Below are 19,633 nucleotides of genomic sequence, written 5' to 3' on the forward strand. Positions count from 1 at the left end.
TTATTCATGTTTGTATCTCCTGCAAGCAGTGCATTTTACACTTCAAACCCACTAGATATTTATCGACTACTGTTACTGAAGTCCACTTAGAGAACTGCAGCTAGCAGCTAGCTGAGTCACTTCCTGTACACAGATTCCTAAGTAAAGGCACCTTTTCCCATTACAGAACTCGAAAGAAACTCAGGTTTGTTACTCAAATCCGGGGAATAACAACAGTGAATACAAAGCCGTGCACTGCAGAGAGACTCTGAGACGTTTCTATCCTGGTCTGTTTCACCCCAAATAATGATTGAACAAAGTCCTTCAAGGGTCATCAGGCCCCGCCCTGTGCACCCAGACAAACGTTCCGGATTCTTTTCTCTTTGTTTCGGCTCAAGACCCAGACGTTTGCTGTTGCTCGTGGCCCGGCCGGCCATTTTCACCTAGTCATTTCCCAGTTGTCACTGTGCCGCTGTATCAACCGTCAACCGCAGGATATTGAGGAGAGAGTATTATCCCAGGCTGAGAACACTAAACTCTAAAGGAAACTAAAGCCCCAGGTGTCTTGAGGCTTCAAATGTTAAAGATTCCCTGATCTTGCCAATCCTCTCACCACCCCACCTCCACCCCGCCTCTTGCTGTGGGGCTCCCTTCGGAAGTTCCGATGATTCCTTCTATAGTTACCAGAATGCTATCTGCGCCCAGAGAAACTAAGCAAGGTTTTTTTTTACTCACCCTAACGGCCGCCATATCTGTGACCCTCTCCGCCCCAGTTTTCTACGGAGAGCCGAGGGGGACAGAACAGTTCGATTCGTCTCCCCTCGCCACAGCCCCGCCCGGTTACGCCCCTTGTTTGCTAGCTCCCGCCCTTTCTCCGCCCTCCTGGAGCCGCTTTGGGAAGCTGCGATGGTTGCTCAGCTGTCTTGCGGAGAAAGGATTCATCCTTAGGTTGATCCCCCTATTCCTGATAAAGCCTTTCAGAATATTCTCCTTAGTCCAGTTGAAAGCTATTTTGCTGGGTGCAGAATTATCATTATTTTCGTCGTTGAGGCATATATGATTTGTCTAGATAATGATTTAAAACCAAAGTCCAGCTGCCTTAGTAAATAACTAGGAATATAGTGACAAAAAGGACATGTTACCTCTGTAATACATGGGCAAGTTCATACATTCTAGGGCAATATCACCAGAGCCTATATATGCCGGGCACTTGTTCAAGGTACGGAACAAAACGTAGTGCCTTCCCTCTCGGAGCTTAGGGTTCCAGGAGGAAAAGTGAGACAAGTAAATGTTAGAAAATGCCAAATGCTATGAAAGGAAATAGTATGAGGATGGGGTGGGAATTTACTGGTTTAGATAGGCTAAGGGAAGGCTTTCTGATAAGGTGACATTTGAGAAAAGTTCTGAAGGCGTTTAGGGAGGAGCATTCCCTGCAGAAGAAACTGCACTGAAAATGGGCAGCGTGGCTGGAGTGATAAGTTCAGAGGGAGTGAAATAACACACTGTGTAGGGGCTTTTCGTGTCACCTTATGGACTTTGGATTTGATTTTTAATAAAATGGTAAGCCAACGGAGGATTTTGAACAAAGATGTGGCATGATCTAAGTTAAATTTTAAAAGGATCATTTCGGTGCTGTAAGGAGAATGTACTGTGGATAGCTGCCATCTCAACAGGAGCAAGATCTCCCCTAGGCCTCCAATGAATGATTCTAAGGAAAGAAGATGCTACAATCTGCCCATCAACATGCCAAATATTAATTCATTTATTCATTCAACAAATATTTAAGTGCAAACTACATGCCAGACATCAGTTTTCTTACCTAACATATTTGACACTAGAAACAGATCTTTTTTTTTTTTTTGATTTATCCTTTTTCTCCCCAAAGCCCCCCGGTACATAGTTGTGTATTTGTAGTTGTGGGTCCTTGTAGTTGTGGCATGTGGGATGCTGCCTTAGCATGGCTTGATGAGCAGTGCCATGTCTGCGCCCGGGATTCGAACCGCAAAACCCTGGGCCACAGAAGCAGAGCACACGAACTTAACCGCTGCGCCACAGGGTGCACCCCTAGAAGAAGATCATTTTTTAACAGCCTCCTCCTCTTTATGACAAAATTATTTTAGGAAATAATGATGAAATTAAACTAATAATAAAGGCCATAAAAGCAACAGAGTAAAATATTTCTTTTATTGAACTTTATATCTATAATGCCAGTATAAAAATAAATAGTACAGGGGCTGGCCCCGTGGCCGAGTGGTTAAGTTCGCGCGCTCCGCTGCAGGCGGCCCAGTGTTTCGTCGGTTCGAATCCTGGGCGCGGACATGGCACTGCTCGTCAGACCACGCTGAGGCAGCGTCCCACATGCCACAACTAGAGGAACCCACAACGAAGAATACACAACTATGTACCGGGGGTTTTGGGGGAGAAAAAGGAAAAAATAAAATCTTTAAAAAAAAATAAATAAATAAATAAATAGTACAATAACCAAAAGGAAAAATGTAATGGGTCAATGTTTTTCTAATTGCATTAATGTAGTTTTTAAAGGAGAAAGAATACATACATACATAGGGGTCTACTGCAGTAATTAATAATAATACTACAGTTTCTGCTTTTGAGCTTTAACATCTGCATATTTGTCAATGACTTCATCAAAATCTACTATTTCCACCATCAGTAGATGGTGTAGGTATATTTGTCACTCTATCTTTGTTCATAGTTGATAGATTTTAATTAATTTTAGTATTACTAAAGTTTGTTTCATATTAAGCAACAGATATACAAATAGGAAAAGTCTTAAAATTGTGAGTAAGTTTGGAAGAGAATCATAAAAATCCTATTTCACAAAAGTTCCATGAATTCCAATACCAGCCTTGTTTTTGTTTCTTCAAGATCAAATCCAGAGGCGTTCAAATTTTCCACAGTTGAAAATTTCAAGGAAAATATTTTACCAGAAAATTAATCACAAGTTTCTATAATAGTTGGTAAAAATTTCAGAAGTTCTTCTGTAAAAATCAGTGAAAATGTCTGAATGCAAGGGAACTTTGACATCATTTGATCAATTGTTTTAGAACAAGTGTCCAGTGCTTGCTGCAAATGATCAAGGCATTTTAGATACTGCCTTTTTGGTTTCTTCTGGCAATGTCAAATGAACATCTTAGTCGTTTCTCCCACTATGGTTTTTTAAAAATTAGATTACTTTTTCTATGTAAATATCCATTTCCTTACATTGTGTTGTTGTTGCATAGTAAGTGACTTCTCAATTTCTGTGACCCTATCTACAAGAAATAATTTAAAGCTTAGTTTTTCACTGTGCATTGCTCAAGGCTAATTCTGGCTGTTTCCACTTATTTTTCTGTCTAATTAATAACCTCATCTAGAGTTCCAAACCGGTAAAATCCAAATTCAGTAAAATATTTAATGTTACAGTTTACAAACAACACTTTGTTTCAGTGTTTTAAATTTTAAACACAAATAAAAACACCAAGTGGTCACATAAGCTGGCAGAATTGAAGTAACCCAGGTTCAGTTCCTCTAGCTTGTACAAACACTGTGCTATCATTGTTTATTTCTAATCTACTGTTTAAATGCAGAGGTATGTAGTACCACAGGGCATGGAGATACAAACTGCACCAAAGCTGAGCTCCAACAAATTGAGAACTTCGTGAATTTATGCTCTAAAAGAGTACGTGTAGCTCAGTCAATACGTTTCTGGAAACCAATTGTATAACTGGGAATTCTCCAAATTAACATTCATGAAGAATACAATCTTTGTCAAAGGATAAGTTATCAAAATGAGCTAATTCAAAGGTTACACATGTAATGTTAAAACTCAGTGGTGGGGCTGGCCCCGTGGCAGAGTGGTTAAGTTCGCGCGCTCTGCTGCAGGCAGCCCAGTGTTCCATTGGTTCAAATCCTGGGTGCGGACATGGCACTGCTCATCAAACCACGCTGAGGCAGCTTCCCATATAACACAACTAGAAGGACCCACAACGAAGAATATACAACTATGTACCGGGGGGCTTTGGGGAGAAAAAGGAAAAAAAAATAAAATCTTTAGAAAAAAGAAACAATGGTAACCACAAAATTTGTTTAGAACTTAGACTAAAGCAAGGTTTTCTAGGGGAAGGAATACTTTATCACTGACATTGCTTAGAATTGCTAGCGTGTGGCGATAATAAAAAGCAGAATGATTTTTTTTTTAAAGATTTTATTTTTTCCTTTTTCTCCCCAAAGCCCCCCGGTACATAGTTGTGTATTCTTCGTTGTGGGTTCTTCTACTTGTGGCATGTGGGACGCTGCCTCAGCGTGGTCTGACGAGCAGTGCCACATCCGCGCCCAGGATTCGAACCAACGAAACACTGGGCCGCCTGCAGCGGAGCGCGCGAACTTAACCACTCGGCCACGGGGCCAGCCCCAAAAAGCAGAATGATTTTATTTTGTTTAATTATTGATTTTAAATTCTCTACAGAGAATTCATTGCCTTATTGCCTGCACTCAGTGCCTGCACTGAGGTCAGCCTACTCCCACTCCTGCCCACGGGGCGCCACAGCCTGTTGTTGTTCTATGTGCTGCATATGAAGCAATGAACAAAACAGACACAATCTCTGGTCTGGTGGAGCTTAAGTCTAAATTTTTGACCAAAAAAAACAACAAATCCCAAGGTTATTTTGAGTAGGGATGAATACTATAGAAGGTGAGTGGGTTGGGGTGGGAATTACTTTATTTTTTTTTAACTGAAGTGAGAGCCATGTAAGGCTTTTTTTTTTTTTTTCTGGGAAAGATTCTCCCTGAGCTAACATCTGTTGCTAATCTTCCTCTCTTTTTTTTTTCTCCCCAAAGCCCCAGTACATAGTCGTCATAGTTGTATATTCTAGTTGTAAGTCCTTCTAGTTCTTCTATGTGAGCTGCTGCCACAACATGGCTACTGACAGATGAGTGGTGTGGTTCCATGCCTGGGAACTGGCCTGGGGCCACCAAAGCAGAGCATGGCAAATTTTAACCACTAGGCAAACAGGACTGGCTCAGGGTGGGAGTTACTTTAGATTGGAGGACAGAGAATACTTCTTCAAGGAGCAGATACTTGAGCTGAGACTCAAGTAACAAGAGGGTCCGCTCACCTGATTATCTGAGTGTCCAGGCAGAGAGAACAAGTGCAAAAACCCTGAGGTGGGAACAAACTTACTGGAGAATCGTGAGTGAGGCAGAAAGTGGTAGAAGAGTCAGGCAGGAGCCAGTTCACATGTAAAGAATTTTCATTTCCTTTTCAAAAGAAATATTTAATAGAAATATTATTTAAATAGCATTTGAATTATTAGTGTAGATTTACCGGTTGCTACTGATTGCTTTGGGCACAAAAGGCAGCCTTATACAAGAAAATATTAGAATCAAAACAAGATCTTGGCCTCTAAAAAAGGAGTCATAAAATAAAGGAGTTGAACTAGATCAGAGGTGCTGAAAGTTAATGTGCATAGGAATCACTTGGACAATTTGAAAAATAAAGATTCCTGCATACCAGCCCTTCATATTAACGTTCATTTGTTCTAACGTAAGGAAATCTTGCAAGAATTCTTCAGTTGTTTCTAATGTGGGTATTCCTTGGGACACACTTTAAGAAATTAATTAAGTCCAATTAAATGGACTAGGTGACTTATAGTGGCATGTCACTTCTAGCACCATCAACCTAGGATTCTATAACGGTTCAGTTCTAATGGTATTTGGTGATCCTTGGTAACTTCAGGATTCTTGTGGACACATGATATCCTCCTCTCCAGTGACCTTTTCTCCCACTTCTCCCACTCCACTTCAGCCACTTCCACAACAATGATTATACACTTGACTTTGTTATCACTACAAGAACACTTTCACCTCTGAAATTTTAAATTCAAACATTCTCTTCCCTGGCTACAACTACTATCCTTTATGCTCTTTGACTCACACCTTTTCTTTGGTTTTGTCAAAATCTCTAGGCGTTGATGTCTGTATTAGCTGTCTTTGGCTACATAACAATTTAACACAAATTTAGCAGTACAAAAAACAAACATTATCTCACAGTTTCTATGGATCAGGGATTCAGAAGTGGCTTAACTGTGTGATTTTGCATCCAGGTCCCCCAGAGATTCTTGTCAAGATGCCAACTGGCTCATTCACTTATATAACTGGTAGTAGGAGGCCTCAGTTCTTTGCCACATGACTCTCTCCATAGGGTTGTTTAAGTATCCTCATGACGTGACATCTAGCTTCCTCCAGAATGAGCAATCCAAGAGAAAGAGCAACAAGGAAGCTACAATACCTTTTAGGTCCCAATCATGGATGTCACACATTGTCACTTCAAACACATTTTATTCTCTTAGAAATGAGTCAGTAGTAAAGCCCATACTCAAGGTAAGGGAAGTAGGCTGTAGCTTTGAAGGGAAGAATATCAAAGATTTAACATACATATTTTAAAATCAACACCTCTCTCTTTTTTCATTATCTAGTAGCCCCTTCTGGCCTCATTTTATTTTCCAACCAGGCTAGACATCATGGTACATTGATGGGGTTGAGGGCAGGCCGCCCCAAGATGCACCACTCTGGTATGTGGACTATTTCTAGCTGAAGACAATAAAGGCTCAGACTCAGCAAGAACATTCAACTTTTCCCCTCTAACTGCCTAAAAGAAATTTAAAATAATGGCCTGTCCCCAGGACACCATAGATAACTTTGGGTTCCAGTAGACTGGGAGGATCCTTGCTAAGCCCACTTTTATCAAAGTTCTATTTAGCAAACATTTGCTTTTCCATTTCCATGTGAGTTGCCTTCCTCCCCTTTGAAGACCCAAACCACTACCCTAAACGTCCTCCTTGTCTGTAGCTGGAGATACTTGAACAGGTAACCTTGGCCAATTGGCTGAGTTGCTCAGTTTGCCTGAGCCTCTCCTACGTATACATGTTATAAAGCTTTGTGTAATTTTCTTCTGTTATGTTTCATGTGAATTTAATTCACTTTCCAGCCAGAAGGACCCAGAATGGGTAGAGGAAATGTCTTCCTCCCCTACAGTTTGGTGACGAGGATGGGATAAAATTTCACTGACTGGACACTGCTTGCTCCTGGACTGCTGCAGCCGAGAGATCCTGGGCCCCTGACGAGAGCCAGCAGGAGGTAAGAGTTCTTACCATGTCAGTCTCCCAGATCTCTGCCTGTAGGGTCCAATGGAAGCAAGAGTGGTGAGGGATTTTTTGCTTTTCTAAATTTAGATTAGCAGGAGAAAATTTTGGTGAGGCTAGCTTCTTGGATTCAGCGACTCTAGGATTTGGTTGAGTACTTATTGGTTGTAGATCCTTTTCCTCCCAGACATAGTACTTTCCTTGTCTCTGTCTTTTTCTGTTGTTTGTCATAAGACACGGGCATCTCTATAAGCCTGTTGACTGGGAATATGTGCACAGGTGAAAGCTGTTGCTAAGGGCATCTTGGAAGCCAAAAATGCCAGAAATTTGGTGGGTGTGAGTCAAGCAGTTAAGAGCTGCTTGGGTGCTCACCACCTGAAGAAGTCTCCTGTGAAAGGATGAGTTGGTCACAGAATGGGGTAGATGACACAGGTCCCCCGCCAACTTCAAGAAAATGTCCATGTAATGACAAGGTACTCTGTAAAGCACACATGATCCCCAACCCTGTGGCACCTCCCTCCTGGGTATTATTCTGGCTCCAAGAGACCCAAGGCTTAGCTAAAGCTGTTAATGTGCATATTAGATGAGGTGTGTTATTTTCTCTTGTTCTATGTCTTGAGAGCTTGGCTTTGTGACCTTTCTGGTCTCTACCATCGGAGGATGCATGTACGGACATGCATCTTCGTGGCCAGTTGAGTAGACTGGGGTTCTGGGACACACTCTCTTTGTCCGGCTGTGTCAGCTCTCAGGAGAGTTTGTCATAAAGGGTCCCAATTGCTTTCATAAGGGACCTTTGTCATCTCAACCTTCATTGCTTGCTGTACAATGAAGGGCTTTACTGTCTTAGACTATTTGTGGGAATGAACTTTCTGGATCCATGGTTAAGCTTATTGGTTGAGTCGCTGTTAAGATCCTACTCATCAATGTGGCCAAACAATGGATCATTTAAATTGTGAAAACTTCTAAACTTGGGGAAAAATTTGTGAGAGTTCTCATCATAATTTTTATTGGTACCTATGAAAAAGCCAAATTAAAAAGGAAACACACATGCAAAAGAAATAATGACTAGCTTTAAGCCTCTGACTCAAGTTACAATTGAATTGATGAAATGTAAAAGTCTAAGTGTTGATAAGATTACAAAGGTTGGAATACTTAAGTTGATTTTCTTTGTAAAGAGGTTATATCAACTTTGCCTGAGTATGTTTTAAAATGTCTGGCCGGAAATACTTCCCTATCCAATATTATAAGACTAAGATCTATTAATAAAGTCCTGCCCACAGGTCCTGTCCCCATGCTGCAGCTCTTCACTGCCCGTGGGCCCTGTCCCCACACTATTCTCTGGATAAAGGAGCACTACTACCAGACCTTGAGAGTCCAAGAAATCTTTCTTTCAACTTCTTGGCTCGCTGAGCCTGCATCATTTCTTCTGGTGGCCTGTACCGGCATCTCATTTCATTGGCTTGTGAGCTGAAGTTCTAGTAAGTGCACTTTTCTTCCTTGTGCCTTTCCCTTTGTCAAGGATGGATCTAAATTCATTTCTTCATCAGGAACCTTCTCGGACTGCTGTATGAATCCACATTTGCTGCCCTTGGCTACTCTATGGGGCAAACCATGGCATTCAGCTCAAAGAGAACCAGTACCTTAAGCCTGAGGGTGATGAATAATGAATTAATCCATTCCTTCCTAATTCTATCTCTCATATATAAACTTTACATGGGCGCAGGTCGACCACTTAAGTCATTAGGATGGTCACCAATCTCCAAGACTCCCGAGGCAGGTTTCTTTTCCTAAGGCTGGATTGGAATCCCTCCCTATGGCTCCTGATCACACTCCAAACTGCAGGAAAGTCCCAACCAGGACTCGAGTTCAAGGAAAGTACCAAACTCGAAACTTTGGTTGAGTTTGGGAACCCCTACTTAGGAGAACGGCTCCAGGACGCAATTGGGTAGAATGTCCCCCAGACTGGTGGAAAATTCTTCACTGATTTTCTCTATTCTTTTATCTCTGGGACAATTCACCAGACACCTATTACTGTGAGGCATAATAGGGAAGATATACAGGGGATGCAGTGCAAGGGGACGCCCCCCCATCATCCCTTGCTATAGGAAACCCACAGGCAGAACAACAGATAGGATGCTGCCCTAGGTTCAGTGGGCATTTCAAGGTAGTGGACCATTTTCTTTCCTCTCTCTTAAAGTTACAGTTGTCATTTTTGGGCCCCTTTTGAGCTTTGCAACTGGGAAACAAAGAAATCTTTAAAGTGTCAAAGGCTCCACCCCTGGCAGCCTCAACTCTGGTTTCCGGGCCTGATCACCCCAGCAACCCCAAGTGGGGTGCCCTCTCTTGGAGGTTGACTCATTATTTTAGGCACCTAAGGAGTTGGTTATGAGGATAGGAGACCTGTGATTTATTCTGTGAACTGTCCTGCTGCTATTGTGTGCCTTGGCACGGGAACTGCTGTGTGACTCTTATCTTAATAACCCTCAGGAAGAGGCCATGAGGGCAAGGCCTGGTCTCTTCTTTTCCTTTCTTTGTGTGTTTCGTTTGTCACCTCCTCTGTTGTCACCAAGTTGAGGTTAAGTTCAGGCTGGACCTGAGCAGAACCTGGACCTTCTGTAAAATTGAAAACTTGAAACACTTTTGCCAGAGACTTAACTCTCAACCCAGGCACTGGGAGCCCCAGCCCCCAGCCAGCTCCAGGCCTTTGCCTCCTGCTTCCCTGACTTACCTCGTGCTGGCTCAGGGACTAAGTACCTGCGCTGAGTGGAACTTGACTACATCTTATAACTATATCCATGCCCACAGTGGGGCTTTGCATCCTTCTCTGGGCCCGCTTTCAGTCGGACACTGGCTTTACTGCCATGGGGAACACCCTAAGCATCCCTAGAGACTCACTCCTTGGGTGCATTTTAATTGGAAACACTCCAAATTGGAGAAACTCCATCTCGGAGAAAACTTGAGGGGTTTCTCTGTGCCTTTTTGATGTAGTTGGACAGGTGGTTGGACAGGTAGATCAACCTATACTGCCATTTGAGTTACAACCCAATTTCTGGGAAGTCAAGAGCAACTGTCCTTAAAAAATCCTTGTAAGGCTGGAAAAGCAGTTCTAAAGGCGGTTCAGGTTCCACCCATTTCCCTTATCTCAAAGAGCTTACAAATCCTCTGGGGACTATCTAGCCCATCACTAATTCCTAAGACTTAAAAAAGACATAGGGAAAGGGCAAAAAAAAAAAAAAAAAAAACCATAAGCATGCCCATGCCAAAAAGATCTAGCATCTTGGAATTCTTCTCCACAAATATTAGTAAAAGGCTCAAAACAAAATTTGGATTCATAACTAGTGAGCTTTGTATTACTGTACCTAATTCATGGCAGTAATTTTTAAAACAATAGCTGTGGAGACTCTGGGTATGTGTGTCTATATGTATGTTATAGATGTGTGATATTTTACCTCTGGATGGTATGGCCAAAGTGAAGAAGTCTGTTTAATTGGCTTAAAGTGAGCGCTTACATAAACTCTAAATGTAATAGAAATTAATCCAATGTGTTTTAAGTTAAGATGATATACATTAATCTTTGGTTAATGAAAGTTTAATTGTGTTCATTTGATTAACATAGACATATCCTCCAGAGTCAGCATTGGGTATGATGCAGACATGCAGCCTGGGTTTACTAGTTAGGAAAAAAAAAAAAGCTCCTGTTATCCCTGTTACAAATTTGTCAGCATAATAACTTAGAAAGATAGCTAATTTTGCCTAATGTCTCATAAAGTTTTTGTGGGTACTCTAAAGATCATTATTGGGAACAAATGATTTAGATATAAATGAAATAAGAGTTTATAGATAAACTTTTAGCAATAATTATAGTTTATGACATGTGTATTTAAAATAACTTCCAAAATCTTTTTGGGAACTTGAAACTTTGAAGTTTTGCTAGATTAATTTAAATGATAAAATTCATTGAGAACCTAGATTATTTCCAAATAAGATATTAGACATTAATTATTAGGTGTAAGTTTATCTACTTTTGGCTTCTCATTGCAGAGAGGCTATAAGTGTTGGGTCCATTACTGTAAAGTGGTGAGTTTCTAGAAATTATTAAGTGTTTAGAATGCTTTTATAAAAGATAACTTATAATTGCTTACCTTTTTAGTGTTTACTAGGGTCTGTTGAGTTAAAAGTTCTAATTAATATATGTAATTAAAGCTACTGGAAATAAATAAGGAAAACAACTCTGAATTCAAGGAAAGTAAAATGTATGTTTTTGGTAAAGAAGGTATAAAGAATGGAAATATTTTTGTTTGTTGGGTTAAGAAAGATAAATTTGTCCTAAAGTACTAGAAAGGAAGAAAGAAAGCATGGGGCAAATTCTGAAGGTAAAAAGAAAGTTGTAGAAGTTTGTGAAGGAGAAATTCTGAAAGGAGTTTTATACTGGTCAAGTTGACTAATAGTAAAGCAAAAGAGTTTTAGTGTTAAAAATAAGCTGGTGCAGAAATTAAAATTTGGGTTTTCTCTCAAAGGATAATTTTCCTGAACTTCTAGTCTGCTCTTGGTAAAGAGATTATGAAAAATTTTTCTTTAAGTAGTCTAGCAGAAGGGTAGGAACTTTATGTTTTATCAAAATAAATTTCCTGTATTGTTTATCAAGTCTTTAATCACAGGTGCTAAGGTTTTACAGCTATTTAATCTTCTGGATTTGCCTAAAAATCTATAATTGTCACTGTAGCTAAATGGATAACTAAACATTGTTTCAAAGGGAACCGTGGTATCATGTGGGTAAATGTTATTGATATAAATGTTTTGAAATTATATAACATTCCTAAAATTCTGATCAGTCCTGGTTGTCAGCCACAATTCTAATTATAATTTTAAGGTGTTGTGTATCACAGAAATAACCACGTTTCTTTGTCAATTGTCATTTTTAAGTCTTTTGTCATTTACAGACAGTTATTGTTTTACTCTGATGCTTTTTGCTTTTGCAGGTATGTCTCAACTTCAGAGAAATTCATGGAAAAGGACTCTGACACTCTGGAATACAGGTTTCTGATAAACTTTCAGATCATAAAACTGAACTGGGCAAGAAATTACAGAAATGTAATGGAGAAACTGATGACGTCAAATCTACTAACAGAATATTAAAATCAAGGATCAATTATATGGGACTATATAAACTGATGAGGATAATTATAACTTTTTAATGACTTTTTCGTTTGAAATAATGTTGATTTTTTGATATATTGTTTTCTCAGATTTAAGGAAATCTTTTCTCTTTTCTTATGCTAACTATGACTTACAGCAACTTGATGAAATTATACCTTCGTCAGCAGAACTGAAACATTTTTTTCTCCCTACCTGATCCTCCAGAACTTGGAAACTTAGTGAGTCAGTGAGTATTGTTATTTTCATGGCAATATAGTTATTTGCATAAGTTCAGTAAGAATCTGTTCTCCTTGTGACAGGACACAATTGGAAATACTGCTTATCTTTCCAAAGCTTTGACTGGAATGTCATATTTGAGAGAAACAGACATAAACTCAGATATGACCAAACAGCTTTTGAGAAATAAGGATTGGACTTTACAGAATAAAGCTGCTTGGAAATATTGGCCTGGTACCTTGTTTACAAGGATTGCAGCACCCCAGGTAAGTAAGGAAGGTCACTTATCTGGCAGGTGCCTGGAACCTTAAAATATTTGGGGGAACCTCAAGAGAAGAGAGGAAATCACCAAAATCGAAGCTATTGCAGGCAAGGCCCGATGGTGCAAATCCTTGGCTTGGCTTTCCTGGCCTCAAGGGGCCTTTAATGTTCAATCTGAGATTCCTTATAAAAAGTTCCAGCAAAGTGGATTTAAAAGAGCCTATATGATCAATTGCTATTCTTACTGCACTTATGTAAATAATTGGGCCAAGTTTATTGAAACCACACTTATTTTGCAAACCAGTTAGTCTTAATTTCGCTATCTTTAGTAAAAATGAGGGTGATTTTAGAGAGAAACATTATGTTTCAGTAAAAAACTATAATACACATTTGTGGATATAAGATCCTCTAGTTCTGTTAACTGTCTTCGAGGTTTTTTTCTACCTGTAAACTGGACTGGATCCTGAATTCTTCTAGTCTCCTGAAATATCTGGCTACAAATCCCTAAACTAGTGTTTTCAATTTTTTCCCTCATTTTCATTTGGAATCATTGAGAATTGAACCTACCCTTTTTCCTGAAGCCTTGCAAACTAAAGCTGAACAACTTAATATAAACTTAAGAGAGATTCTTGTCTGTTGCTGTGTAAGCTGTAAGCCACTCAGAAAGATACCTCAATGCCCAATGACATCATCAGAGACATTTCAAGCTGCAAAAGATGCTTTGACTCTGACATCTAGAAATCTTCTTGACTGGCTGTCCCCTGGGCTCAGGAACTGGTTTATAATTTGCTCCAACCATTAGCCTTGTTTTTCGTTTTACTTCCATAGAAATAATTATTAAATACCTGATTGCTTGCTTCCACAATATAGGCCCAACTTTGGGAGCCCACCTGCATCACTGCCTTCCAAAGTCAATTTAACTGGACTCATCTGTTTTCAGGACTAAGAAATGTGTTCAGTGAGATGAAATAATCTACCACTCAGCTTCTGGACTATAAAAGTTCTTAAAGTTTCAAAGGACTGTGAAACTTAAAAGTTTCAAGGGTGGGACAAATTACAAACCTGGGTTCCTTTGCTCATAAGATTGTGCCACATAAATGTGCCAGTTGGGAAATCATGGAGAATCTGCTTGTGTATCACAACTCCAAAGTTCTTTTCAGCATTGAGAGTCTTATTCCCCAGCTTTGGAGACTACGAGTTGGAAAAGGTGATCTCAAATCTCTCCATGGTAATGGAACAAGAGTTCAACATGACCACACAAATTTTGAATACTCCAGTCAGAGATTAACAGCCTAACCTCTGTGGTACTACAAGATCGATGTGCTCTGGATACACTGACTGCCCAGCAAGGAGGAACCTGTGTAATCATCAGTGAAAACTGTTGCTTTTATGTGAATCAGACTGGCCACCAGCTGAGCTTTTTATATGTGAAACTTCCAGGGAAGTTTCAGAGGAGGGAACTGATGAGGTTGAGGGCAGGCCGCCCCAAGATGCACCACTCTGGTATGCAGACTATTTTCAGCTGAAGACAATAAAGGCTCAGGCTAAGCAACAACATTTGTCCTTTCCCCACTAACTGCCTAAAATAAATTTAAAATAAAGGCCTGTTCTCAGGACAGGTCATCACCATAGATAACTTTGGGTTCCTGTAGACTGGGAGGATCGTTGCTAAGCTCACTCTTATCAAAGTTCTATTTACCAAACATTTGCTTTTCCATTTCCATATGGGTTGCCTTCCTCCCCTTTGAAGACCCAGACCACTACCTAAACATCCCCCTTGTCTGTAGCTGGAGATACTTAAACAGGTAGCCTCGGCCAGTTGGCCGAGTTGCTCAGTTTGCCTGAGCCTCTCCCATGTATACATGTTATAAAGCTTTGTTTAATTTTCTCCTTTCATCCTGTCTCATGTGAATGTAATTCGCTTTCTGGCCAGAAGGACCCAGAGTGGGTAGAGGAAATATCTTCCTCCCCTACAACATTTCTTCAACCACTTTGTTATCCATAAACTCAACTATCTAACCTCACTAGAATAGTTTCATTTTACCCCCCAAAAACTCCCATGCTGGATCAATCTAGATGACCTTAGTCAGCTCATCCTCCTCTTTTCCATGGTAGCTGTGATGGTTAATTTTATGTATCAACTTGACTGGGCTAGAGAATGCCCAGATAGCTGGTAAAACATTATTTCTGAGTATGTCTATGAGAGTGTTTCTGGAAGACATTAGCATTTGATTCGCTAGTAAAGAAAAGTAAAGAAGTAAAGAGTAAAGAAGATCATCCAATCCACTGAGGGCTTGAACAGAACCAAAACATAGGGAAAGGGCAAATTTGTTCTCTGCTTGAGTTGGGACATCCATCTTCTCCTGCCCTCAGACATCAGTGCTCCTGGTTCTTGGGCCTTGGGACTCAGACTATGATTTACATCATTGGCTCCCTTGGTACTCAGCCGTTCGAGTTTGGACCGGAAATATACCACCACCAGTTTTCCTGGACCTCCAGCTTGCAGATGGCAGTTCATGGTACTTTTTAGCCTACGTAATTGTGTGAGGTGATCCCTCATAATAAATATCTTTCTATATACCTGTATATTTCCTTTTGGTTCTGTTTCCCTGGAAAGCCTTCACTAATACAGTGGCTATTTTAAATCTTTTCTTATGAACTCAAACTGGTTGCTGTTGCATTCTCCTTTGGGGGCTTCTCCTTTTCCCATTCACTGTCTTGATCAGGTTCAGGTATAAGTAACAGAAAATCCTATATATCAGTGATGATGTATTATTTCTTTCTTTTTCATGTAAATGTTGCTAGCCTAGGCTAATATAGTGGCTGCATAATTTACTGGAACCCAGGCCTCTTCTATCCTGTTGTTCCAGCATCTTCAACATGAACTTCCACTTCCTGGTTCAAAATGGATTCTGAAGGTCCAGTCATTATATCTACATTCCAATCAGCAGGAAGGAGAACAGGGGAACAAAAAGAGTATACCCCCTCACATTGAGGACACTTCTCAGAAGTAAAAGATGCACTGCTTCTGCTTATTTTTCTTTGGCCGCAGTGTAAACAAAGTGATTATCTGATCATATCTATTCATCTCCTGAAACACTTCAAATGCCTTCCATTGGTATTACGATGAAATCTAAGTTACTTAACAGGAATATATATAAATATACATATATTTATGTAATGAATATATGAATGAATGATTATACAAGTCTGAAGCTTGAAGATAGGTATAGGTTTGGGAGTCAACTCCATATAGTTAGTAATTAAAGTCATGAGAAGTGTGAAATTGTCTAGAGTCTATAAAGTAAAAAGGGAAAAAGGCAGTTGAAGAGACTCCAATATCCATTCTCCCCTTTTTCTGTAATAATAGAACTCACAATTTTTATCTGGTTGTATGGCTGCTCAGAATACAGACTTAACTTTCTGTCTCCGGGAGCACTGGGTGACAAGATAGCTGTGGTCATAGAATAAATAATTTAATGGGATGAAGAATTCTTAGATGATTAGGTAGGATTGTGTATCAATTAGCAATTTACTGTTTGACATACTAAACCTAAAACTTAGTGGCTTAAAACAGCAACCATTTTATTTGCTCATGATTCTTTGCATCCACAATTTGGTCTGAGTTCAGCTGGCAGTTTTTCTACTGGTCTCTCCCGGAGTCACCAATGTGGTTGGCAGTTGTTTGGCAGCTTGGCTGGAACTGAATGATCTAAAATGGCTTCACTCTCTTGTCTGGAGGTTGGTGCTAGCATATCTTTCCACACATTCTCTCATTCTTAAAGATGCTAGCCCAAGCATTCACATGGAGGTCTCAGGGATCGAAGAAGGTGAGAATGGAAGCCACAACGCCTCATCATATCCTCACAGTCTATTCATCAAACAAGTCATGAGGCCAGATTAGATTCAAGAGATGAAGGAATAGACTCTGTCTCTTGATAAGAATAGACAAGTCACATTGCAAAAGGATGTACGTAGAGGAATGAGAATTCATGGCCAGAAAAGAGTCTACCACCGATGGCTACTTCTGATGGCACTGACTAATTTAACAGGAGAGGAAAAATATGTGCAACTTCCTAAATTTACCCCAAGGCATATTAATAAACCTCAGTGAGTTTTCATGTCCATACTGAAAAAAAAAAACCCTTTATTTCCTGTTGGCCAAAAAAGCTGAGATTCTTTAAAAGCAAACACAGAAATTGATTCTTTAGGTTTTTAAATTATTCGTTGAATTTATACCTCACCTTTTTGGATCATTTATGTAAAAATTTAGAGCTTTGAGAAGGAAAGAGTGATAGCCTGATATTTGAATGGGGCTATCTGGGAGAGTCTGGAACACTAAGAGAGTATTTAAAATATCTACACCCCTTCCTCTGAACTACTCTTCAATCCTGATACCAATTTCCGTATTGGTCAGCGTTCTTTGATTACAAGCAACAAAACCCAGCTCTGGGTAACATAAGCAAAAATGGAACTTATTAGAGATGAATAATAGGTCCAAAAGAAAAGCTAAATAATCTGATCTTTGAAAAGACAGGAACCAAGATAGCAGCAAGAACCTAGATAGGAGGAACTAATCAATGATCAATTCTGGGCCCCACTGTCTGAAAGCATGTGTTCCAACACTTTTTGATTCTTGTGTGATCTGCTTATGTCCATTGTGAGTTTTAGTTGTAAGCAGAAATTGTTAATGATTTTAGCTAACTTAAATATAAGATAATTTTTTAAAGATATTAGGCCATTAACCAACTTAAGAGAAAGGCTGGAGACTTAAGACCAGAAATATGAGCAGGCAACAGTGTAGGCTAGGATGCAGGCAGCACAGCTAACATTGCTCCACAGGATAAGTATGCATCTTTCAGTTTTTCCCTCAAGATTCAAAGTTCTATATGGAAGCTTCCCACTTGGCCTAGACTAAATAAATGCCCATGTCAAAGTGTGGAGAGAGCAGGTTCCTTATCTTTTCTATTCTCAGGTGGAAAGAGGGGTATGCCTCCTACAAAAATTCACAAAACTCAGGATTCCACCCGGTGGAAGAGGTTTGGGTCCTGGTGAACCAAAAAAGAAAAGAAAAAGAAAGGAACCAAAGCACCAAACAAAAAAACTGACAATGTCCGTTACACTGGTCAAAATTAAAATCCTATGGAAAGAGTGACTGATTGGCCCATCTTGGATTGCATGTTTACCCATTAGCTAGGGATGGTAGACCTTTTTAATTGACAATTTCAAAATCATTGACTGACAGCATCTGATAGATGTGACGTGGTTCCCTAGAGAAAATATAAAATGCTTTTATTGAAAGAAGAATAGAAGCTGGACAAACCAAAATAATAAATATCCACAACTCCTTCAGATCAAAGTAGATTGGCGAATGTAAGCAGCTCTAAATTCATCTTAGATGATAGATATTCCAAGGGACAAGCCCAGGTAACTGAGTTTAGACTGCTTTGCTTGAATGATTTTTTTTCAGTCTCTGAGAAAGGAAAGAAAGGCTCTATTAGCTATTGTTGTGTAACAAATTACCTCAAAACTTAGTGGCTTTAAAACACACACATTTATTATTTCACAGTTTCTGTGAGTCAGGACTTTGAGCATGACTTAGCTGACTCCTCTGCTTTGGGGGTCTCTGACAAGGCTACAATCAAGGTATAGGCCAGGGCTGTGGTCATATCTTAAGTCTTTGCTGAAGAAAGGTCCGCTTCCAAGTTCACTTAAGTGGTTGTTGGCAAGATTCAGTGCCTTGTGGATTGTTGGACCAAGTGCCTCAGTTCCTCATTGGTTATCGGCTAGAGGCCTCCCTAGGTTACATGACCTATATACCTCTTCATAGAGCATCTCACAGCTTGCTTCACCAAAGCAAGTAAGAGGACAAGAGTGTGTCAGCGAGACAGAGAATACTAGAAAAATGGAGGTAACTTAACACAGAAATAACATACTGTCATATTCTGTTCATTGAAAGTGAGTCACCAGGTCCAGCTCACATTCAAAGGGAGGGAATTAGACAAAGGTGTGAATGCAAGGAAGCAAAATCATTTTGGGCCATTTTAGAAGTCTGTCTACCGTAAAGATATCCTTCTTCTATGAATGAGACATGGGCTATGTGATAGGGGAGTAGCAAAAATGATCACGTGACTCCAAATCATTTAGAGAAGAGTCTAGAAGGATCGCTGTCAGAATAAATGATTTGTCAGACCATATTAAGGAATTCTTAAACAGTGAGTAATTATAATCTCATTCACCAATCTACCAACTTAGAGGGTCCACACCCATCCCAAGTATATGTGTTTGGAGGTCTTCTATAGCTCCTTCTCTCTTTTCCTTGAGTTTGTGGGTGTTCTGGGACAATTTATGGAGGGAATGTTCACATGGAGCAAATCATACTGGGAGCAAATAAGTCTTGGTTCATGGATTGATGAGATTCCTGCTGGGTAGTCACTGGATGTTGATGAAGTTAAATCTTTACCAGATGCCACTGGGAGGATCAGGTAACCTAAATCTCTAGTTGTAGATGATCAGTAGATAGTTCTTGCTTAGTTGATGACTAGAAAGTCTGTGAATAATAACTCCTATGTCCTGGGAACTCCAAAAGTATCCCTCATTGTGCTCCTTACCTATAAACACTCAGTTTTTCATAGGTGGTGGGCGTGCTCGTTTCTAGGAAAACTTCCCTGGAGTTAACACCCAGATTCAGGAACTTGTTATGGCAACCCTTATTCTTTCACACTACCCTCTCCTTCTTATGACCTACTTCTTAATTTAAGTTCTTTTCAGCTTCATTGAGGTATACTTAATATACACAAAATTGCACATATTTAATTTATATATTTTCATGAGTTTGGACATACGTATGCACACATGATACCATCAATACAATCAAACAA

General features: G+C 39.8%; 1 protein-coding gene across 2 annotated transcripts in view; it reads right to left on the bottom strand.

Annotated features, from left to right (window-relative positions):
* Positions 1 to 814, bottom strand: part of APOOL (apolipoprotein O like) — a 70,646-nt gene extending 69,832 nt beyond the window's left edge. The window contains exon 1 of one of the 2 annotated variants that reach the window (XM_046674089.1): positions 715 to 814. In XM_046674089.1, the coding sequence (XP_046530045.1) occupies positions 715 to 729 (15 nt within the window). In that variant the 5' untranslated portion in view covers positions 730 to 814. The remainder of the gene's footprint in view (positions 1 to 714) is intronic. The other variant, XM_046674090.1, reaches the window with a different exon arrangement.
* Positions 815 to 19,633: the final 18,819 nt, after the last annotated feature.

Source organism: Equus quagga, chromosome 10 (genome assembly GCF_021613505.1).
Source record: "Equus quagga isolate Etosha38 chromosome 10, UCLA_HA_Equagga_1.0, whole genome shotgun sequence".
Lineage (NCBI taxonomy): Eukaryota > Metazoa > Chordata > Mammalia > Perissodactyla > Equidae > Equus > Equus quagga.